The following is an 8,634-nucleotide window of genomic DNA, read 5'->3' on the forward strand; positions in this document are numbered from 1 at the left end:
TGAGTAGACCGGGGCCTGCAAAAATAGAAAAAACAGTGTTGCCGTAATTCGAGGATCGGACTCAATAAAGAATTCAGAATTATAATATTCAAACAAAGTATTGTTTATTTACAGCAGGCATTCTATATTCACTGAGTGATTGTAGATAGAAGCAATTAGGAGGAGTATGCATCCCCTTTTATATCATTGAGGCGGGGTTAGAAGGTAGGAGTGGTTACAGAGGAATACATTAGGGAAGGAAGAATAAATTAACCCTTAGTACTCTATGAGCATATGTCTCTTTCATTTGAGAATAAGGCATTTACCTATGACAAACAGCCCCTTTCAGCTTCAGCATAGGTTAATTAGCACAAGTTGATTAGATCGGCCTCCCGACTCTCAGCTGATTTGCTCTCGGCTGTTTTGTGCAGGGCTCTGTTGCTAGCAGCAAAGAGTGCTGGAGCAGATTTTTTTTCCCCCCTAGCTATGCTGAAAAAACGAAACTGAAAGTAAAGCAGGGTCTTTGCTGCAACGTGACAAAATGAGGCACAGAGAGATATCTTTTTCTTTTTCCTCACCAAAAAAGGTAGGTGCAAACAATGGGAAATTTAGGGCAAAAGAGGAGAGTTCAAGATTTTAAAACACACAAGAAAAAAAGCTCTATTTAACTAGGGAATTGTAATAATTGAGATACTATTAATTGTATATTGTGTTGAAAGCAGAAATGGTTAAGTTGTAATTTGGAGGAATATATGGGGGAAATTATTTGGTTTATTATTATTGGTAAATATAATTAATTGATTTGTAAGAAATTGGATTGCATGGAAATAATTGGAATATTCATGTTCTTATTGATTAATATACAAAAAAGATAGTTATATAACTAATTGATTTATATTAAAATGTTGAATTTGTATTAAACAACTGTATTACATAATTACATAATTAACCAATGTGAGGATGGATATAAAAATAGATGACAATGCGAAGGGGTATAATTTAGATTAGAAGGGAAAAATTGAATTTGATTAAGATTAGAGATGAGGATGAAGGGTAATATTGATTTTTTTTAAAAATAGATGAGGAATAACTATGGCAAAAAGGAAATATAGAAATTGTAAATTCAATTGAAATGACTAAACACTGTTTAAATTTGTGAACCGTCCAAATACTCTGTTCAAAGAAAATACATTGTATGTTTGTATGTGTGTTTCTAATTATTGCTATTTGTTCCCTTTTATTCTTTAAAGTTTAACCATTCATTCTTTATCTTAATATCTTTATATTTGCTTGGGGTTGGCTTTCTTCCCTTTCATCTTTTTTATTGTACAGCAATCTTTCTCCTCAAACCTACCACCTCTCTCTTTTCTTTCCTTCTTACTTTCTCTTCCCCCCCTCTTCTTCTCCTCCCTCCTTCCTCTTCCTTTCTCCTTCTCCTCCTCTCTTCCTCCCTCTCTTACCCTCACTCCTACTCTAATTTCCATTCCTTCATCCCTCTCTATTGCTGTAATCCTTTAATGCATATGGACTACTCAGAGGGCTGAAAAAGTTATTTTTGACTGGTCCTCGCACTTTTGACCAGTCCTCGAACTTACGACTGTCTTCACATTTTACGTTTTTTTCCCTATCTTATCACCATGGTGAAGAGAAGCAGTTGTGAAATGAGTGACATGGTTGTTAAGAATGCTGCACAGGCATAAATGTGAGGATGGTCATAAGTGTGAGGACCGGTCAAAAGTGTGAGGACCTATCAGAAATCACTTTTTTCAGTCCTCTGAGTAGTCCCTATACACATAGCCACAGCCACCCGGTCACATGACCAGCTAGCCACGCCCACCCAGTCACATGACCTCCAAGCCACGTCCACAGAACCGGTAGTAAAAAAATTTAGAACCCACCCCTGACACACACACACACACACACACACACACACACACACACACACACAAACATGAACACACAAACACAGATACACACACACACAAACATATACACACAAACACATGCACAAACATACACAATCACATACACACACACAAAAACCACACACAACAAACATACATACACACACAAACACATACACATATATACACAAACACACACACAGATACAACACACACACAAACATATACACACAGACACACATATATACACAGACACAAACACACACACACACAAAGCACACACATATATACCCACATATACACACACACATATGCACACACAGTCCAGAAACACAAACACACACACACACACACGTTTTGCTGAACCTCCCCTTTTTGCACTTCCGGGATGCCGGTTTACACAGGTAGTCCTCGATTTACAACTGCAGCCAGGACCAGAATTTCCGCTGCTAAGGCAAACGGTTGTTAAGCAAGTTGCGGCTGATTTTGTGACCTCGTTGAGAAGGGCTGCAAAAGGAATGCCTGCAGTCGTTAAGTGAATGACACCGTCTTTAAGCATCATCCGACACTCTTCATTGCCTTTGCTTGTTGGAAGCAGGCTGGCTGGGAAGGTCAAAAGGGATCATCACGTGAACCCCACCGCTCCTTTCCTCCCTCCCTGACCCCCCTCTTCCCCCCGGGACATTTGCAGACTGTCACAAATCCATGCCAGTTGCCGAGCCTCTGCATTTTGATCTGGTGATCCCTAAGGATCCTGCAACAGTCCTAAAGGCGTTGAGAAGCGGTCATACGTTCCCTTTTTTTTTCAGCCCTGTCGTCAACTCAAGCCGTCACTAAACGAATGGTTGTTAAGTGGAGGACTATCTGAACAGCGTCCTCCTTCTTTAAAAGTGACATTGTGGACTCAAAGCTTCCCACGCGCAAATGACAGATCTCGGAAATAATTGGAAGTTGCAATCCAAGCCAAGCTTAGCTTTTTCAACTCTCTCTCTCTCTCTCTCTCTCTCTCTGTGTGTGTGTGTGTGTGTGTGTGTGTGTGTGTGTGTGTGTGTGAATTAGCCAATCAGAGCACAGCCTCTGGCTCTGAGCTTTCCCGGGGTTTTCAACGGACAATGAGTCAGCATATAAGCAGCTGCCAAGCAAGCAGACAAAGGACTGAGGACCTCCCATGCTGTGGGATGACTCCAGGAAGAGCTGAGAGGAGAGCTTTTTGGCTGTTGGCGTTTTCTCGCAGGTTTTGTTTTTTATGCGTTCTTTTATTAAACCAAATAGTTTCTTAAGACTCCTCTCTCAACTTGCATGCTTTGGTGCGTTTCTGTGTGTAATCGGATCACGGTCCATTGAGTACATTGTGAACCTTCTTCACAATTGGTAGCAGAGGATGGTTCTGATGGACCCGATTCACACCACAATGCACTAATTAAGCCAACGCGACAGGAGAAAGTTGTAACCCAGGCTTTTACCAGTGTTGGAAGGAAAAAGAAGCCTTTCCCTTTAAGGATTGTTGGAAGGCAGAGCTTTCCCTTCTTGAATTCAAAACTCCCGCTGGGAGGAGGTCAGCTGCTTGAGAGCAGAATTAGTTTATTGTTTATAGGAAGGCAGGCAAGAAACAAATACAAGCACAGCGTTCCGAGGCTAGCCTGTTTGAACTGTAAGAGTAACCCTTTTTTATATCCTAAAACGTCTTTTGATTTTCTATGTGACCCTTTAAAGTCTTTTGAAATTCTTTTGATTTGGCGTGTGAATTCTTTGATTTGTGTTCGTGATTGTTTTACGGTGTTTAAATCCTGTTTTTGTTTGTGATTAGGTTCTTCCGTCCTGGATCTGGCAAATAAGTAATTGTTTTATAGTCCACTCTCTGTTTTTCCTAGCCCTTTGTAGTTGTTCGTTCCCTATCATTATTCAGTTTGCTATTTCTGTGTTTTAGTGAATATCTCCTTTTTTCTCATGTGTTTAAATTACTTCGGCTTGATTTCTTTTCCTTTTGGGGTGTTTGTTTTTCTCTCCTGTGTCCCACATCTGTTTGGATGTTGCAGGCCCCTGTAATTTTTTTTCTTCCTTTGTTGTGGAAAATAAGGTGGCTGTCTCAGCTTCTTAATGGCCCATTGATAAAGGTGGGGGCTGAAACTCTGCCTGAGTTTCTGCTTATTTTCTTTTAGGGGAATTTCCCTGCTCTTTTCTTTTTTTTTTTTTCTTTTTTTTTTTATTGAAAAAGTTTTTCAAATACAAATTTTTCCCCCTTTTCCCCCCCTCCTCCCTAACCCCCCCTCGCCCTCCCCTCCCCCTGTGGCTTCTTCAAGGTACTACCCAAATTCATAACAGATTATATAATACTTTACCATCCCCTTGCTCCATCCCCCATATGCTGACCCTTTCTTTCTAATAATATTATTATATCCCCCTTATACTATACATTTCGAAATAACATTCTACTATAACATTATATCATAACTCCTAATTTAACATAGTAATATTATTATATCCCCCAATTTAACAATTTCTACTCATGATCTACTCTTTTACTCCTCCCCCATACATATATCTCTTAAATCAAATCTTTTTTGTATATTAATATGACATTTCAAAGCAACCTTCCACTATAAAACTATATAATAAATCCTAATTTAACATTTATTCAACTCATAGTCTGCCCATTTCCTCCACCCCCATAGATATAGCTCTTAACTCAAATCTTTTACATATATTCATATCTAAACATAATATCCCTTTTCTTCAACTAAACAATCAATAAGCTAACCTATCTCCACCCACTTTCCTACAGAACTACCATACATAATAGTTCTTGATATCTTTATTCTTCTGCCCACACCACTAAGAAGTATTCCCTTATATAAATAAAATCCTCAAACGACTTTAAGCTTGTAATCCATATAATATCTTCTGTAGTGTCTTTCAGCTGGATTGTTAACTCCATCACCCATATTAGGGTAACATCACATCCTAATTCCAACAGTATGTTCGGTATCTTCAATTACCATCTGCCCCCGTCAACAATAGATGTCTTGATATATAAAAAACAACCACCCGAGTGGCTTTATATTTGTATTCCATGCTCTTTCAATATTGAGTTTCTCATATCTTCCAACACCAGGAGCAAACAAGTTCCAACGTGAATCGATGGAAGCACAAGCCAGGATGGAGGACTTCAAGCAAGGAGAGCGAAGAGGCTGTGAGTTTTGAAACAGATGCCCCCAGCTCTCGAGATGCACGCCGCTGAAGGTGATTTCCCCCCGCTTGGAGGAACAGAAGGTGGACGAGTGTCTCCCGTGGCATTGAATGCGAGACCAATGGGAGAAGATGAGGTGAGGTCAATCATACTTCGAACCCTCGGTCTCCCGACATCGTGTGAAAATCCGGTGGTTGATCTCAGTATTTTGATGCAAGCAGCAACTACGCCGGTGACGGCAAGGGACAGGATTGAAACCCAGGATAACCCCAGACCGGTAAGGGATATTCAATCTTCCCCCGTAACCCCCCTTGCTGGTTGCAGACCCAAAGTAACAAACAATAGGCTGCCTACTTTCAATTTCCCGCCAAATGTTGTGGCGCCACCTACTGTCCAAACGGTTTTAAATCAGCCAGCCGGAAGTTTTATCCCTCCAACGACGACGGCAGCATCATCGTTAGTTCCAGCTGCGTCAGGAATGTCACCAATGCTGCCTGGGCTGTTTTCTACCCCAGCGACCAATACGGTTCCGGCGGTCACAGTTTTGAATACGAGAAGTCCACCTCCCGAATCTGAGGTCGCGAGTGCAATTGAAACGTTAACGGCGGTTTTTGGAACTGATTTTCAGTTATTCCTTGCTCAACGTGCAGCAGCGGCCAGTGTTAATACGTCCTCGATGTCCGCGACCCGCTCCTTACCTGTTGTAAATGGGGCGGGTTCTCCCACGGCGCCTCCATTTTCTGGGGCTATCTCTGGGACTGCACCAACTGAGGTTGAGGCTCCAGGAGCACACCCGAGGTTTTCTGCGGAGGAGCAGCAGAGGAGACTTTTGCATTCTGGATTCCAGGCACGAGTGAACTCCGGGCCTATGCAGCTGGGAATCCCGACCTCACTCACTAGAGAGGAACAATCATCAAGTGATCAATCGGCAGATTTTAAGCCAACCGCTGCAATCCCTATGCCTTATTGTCAGTTTAAAAGTTTGCAGCATCTTGGACAATTTTCTACCTCCGCGCCCGCAAATGCAAACGTTTTACCATCTGGTTTTAAAACCTTGAATATCAGTGGGAAAAACTTAAACAAATGGGTCAAAAACGTTCAACTGATTTTAATGAGGGAAGGCGTGTTATCCTTGTTACTCGATCCCCCGCCAAAACCCTGGACTCTGGAAATTGACTTGTTGCATCACAAGGCGTTTTGTATTTTGCTATCGTCAATTGATCCTGCCTTGTATCCCAGTATTCCGCATGGTTTAACCATAGGTGAGGTTTGGCAGAAACTGATTCAATGGTTTTGCAAGAATTCTAACGCAAGGCGTAGAATCTCCAGGGAATTTTATTCTGCAAAACTGAAGGAAGGGGTGGATATGAGTGAGCATCTTTGCGAGCTTAATGAGATAAGGGAAGAGTTAATTCTAAGGGGGGAACATGTGTCTGAGCGAAGTTTGATCAGCATCATAATTAATTCTCTAGGCCCTAGCTGGGATAACTTTATTTCCCAATTGGATAGCATCAGTTATGAGACCCTGTCCCTGGAAGTTCTATCCGATAAATTAATTGCAGAAGACAAATTAAGAAAGGAGAGGGCAGCTTCAGTCATACCCCAAAGGTATGAAGATGTATTCACCCTATCTGATCGAGAACAACAAAATTGGCGTGCTGCGATGGATGCCGAATTGCAGAGTTTGAAAAAGTTAGAAGTATTCACACCAACGGAATTACCAAGGAACCAGAAGGTAATTGGCACAAGATGGATTTTTAAGAAGAAACCTATTGGCAATGCACAGTTCATTTACAAGGCGAGATTAGTCACACAGGGTTTCTCACAAAGATTCCCTGACAACTATGTTGATACCTTCTCGCCTACCGTGTGGCCTGAAAGTGTGAAGACCGCACTCACCATAGCTGCCATACAAGGGGAGAATGTATATCAATTTGACATACAAACAGCATACTTACACGCCAAATTGGATCAGAAGATGTATGTCAGGGCACCTCAAGGTGTAGATCACCAGGAAAGTGGCATTTGGCTTTTAAATAAAAGCCTCTATGGTTTTAAACAATCTGGCAGGAGGTGGTACGAAGGTCTTACCAGTAGTTTAAACCAAATGGGTTTTAAAATCTCATCAGCTGATGAATGTGTGTTCATTAAAAACCACCAAGGTATCAAAGAGACAGTTTTGGTTTACGTGGATGATATTTTGTACGTCTGCAAGTGTGAGGATAGATGTAAAATGTTTTCTAAGGAGTTAAGTAAGAATTTTGCCCTAAAGCCCCTGGGCCGAATTGCTAACTTTTTAGGGGTCCAATTCGTAAAAACGGAGAAGGGGTACAAACTCTCTCAGCAGGATAAGATCACGGAATTGATAGAGAGATGTAACATGACAGAGGCCAGACCTTGTGACACGCCTATGCAGACAGATTTCCTCGAGAATATGTACGTTGAAAGTGAAGCTTTTGAACAAAAGACGCTTTATAAATCAGTGATAGGATCATTGCTGTATATCGCAGGCTGGACAAGGCCAGATATTAGTCTGACCGTAAACGTTTTGTCCAGATATTCTGAGAATCCCACTCAGTATCACTGGAGCGGAATAAAAAGGGTTTTGAGGTATTTAAAGAAAACTGTGAACTATTCACTTTTATTGGAGCCAGACGTATCAGACAAACCAAGTTTATGCTGCTATTCGGATGCCGATTGGGCAGGGGACTTTAAGTCCAGAAAGAGTATTTTGGGTTACGTTATACTTTTGAACGGGAGCCCCATCTATTGGTACTCAGATAAAGAGAAGTTAATTGTTACTTCCACTGCCGAGGCAGAATATGTGTGTTTATCCAAAGCATCTAATAATCTGGTATGGTTTGACGATCTCCTAATAAATTTGTGGGAGAAACCAGTATATCCCATTGACATTTATGAGGACAACATGGCTGCTATCAATATATCGCGGGCTGATGCAGTGGGGCAGAGGTCTCGCCACATCGACATCTACTATAAACATGTCAGGCAGTTAACAAGAACGGGTTTCATTCGGATAGTTTCCTGCGAGACGAAGGAGCAGATGGCAGACTTACTCACGAAGCCATTACCTAGAGATCAACACCAATATCTTTTAGATAAGATATCCATGACGATGTAAGAGAAAATTATTTACCACTGTGATGTCTGTGTTCAAGAATTTGTATGTCTATGCATTTGTAATCAATGGCTGCAGAGGAGGGGATTGTGAGAAGAAAATCCTCTCAGAAATCCATTCTTGCAAGCTTTGTTTTTATGTGTTCTTTTATTAAACCAAATAGTTTCTTAAGACTCCTCTCTCAACTTATTTATTATTTATTTATTACATGTATTTATATGCCGCCATTCTCCCTGTACCACACACGCACCCCCACAGACGGCCCGGAGTTAATAAGCCACACGACAAAACTCTTTGAAGATAAAGCTGGCAGCATCCCAGTGGCTAGCTGCCAATTCAGACTTTACTCACACAAAACAAAGATTAGACTGCAAGCATTCCGATAAAACAGGCAGAGTGTCAACAATACAAGGATTAATCCAAATGCA

General features: G+C 41.3%; 1 protein-coding gene across 2 annotated transcripts; it reads left to right on the forward strand.

Moving 5' to 3' along the window:
• The first annotated feature begins 2,945 nt into the window (after positions 1-2,945).
• LOC132712152 (uncharacterized) lies at positions 2,946-8,379 on the forward strand. Of its 2 annotated transcripts, none has more exons than XM_060692696.2 (2): positions 2,946-3,117; positions 4,996-8,379. In XM_060692696.2, the coding sequence occupies exon 2, from the start codon at positions 5,090-5,092 to the stop codon at positions 8,207-8,209; it is 3,120 nt and encodes a 1,039-aa protein (XP_060548679.2). In that variant the 5' UTR covers positions 2,946-3,117; positions 4,996-5,089; the 3' UTR covers positions 8,210-8,379. The 2 variants fall into 2 exon arrangements, with proteins under 2 accessions (XP_060548679.2, XP_060548681.2); XM_060692698.2 differs by having other exon boundaries at positions 2,998-3,534.
• Positions 8,380-8,634: the final 255 nt, after the last annotated feature.

Source organism: Pantherophis guttatus, chromosome 3 (genome assembly GCF_059756535.1).
Source record: "Pantherophis guttatus breed Tessera chromosome 3, ASM5975653v1, whole genome shotgun sequence".
Classification (NCBI taxonomy): Eukaryota; Metazoa; Chordata; class Lepidosauria; order Squamata; family Colubridae; genus Pantherophis; species Pantherophis guttatus.

What these genes read in the sequence shown, in the direction of transcription:
- LOC132712152 (XM_060692696.2), top strand. Translation starts at nt 5,090, where the DNA reads ATGCCCCCAGCTCTCGAGATGCACGCCGCTGAAGGTGATTTCCCCCCG.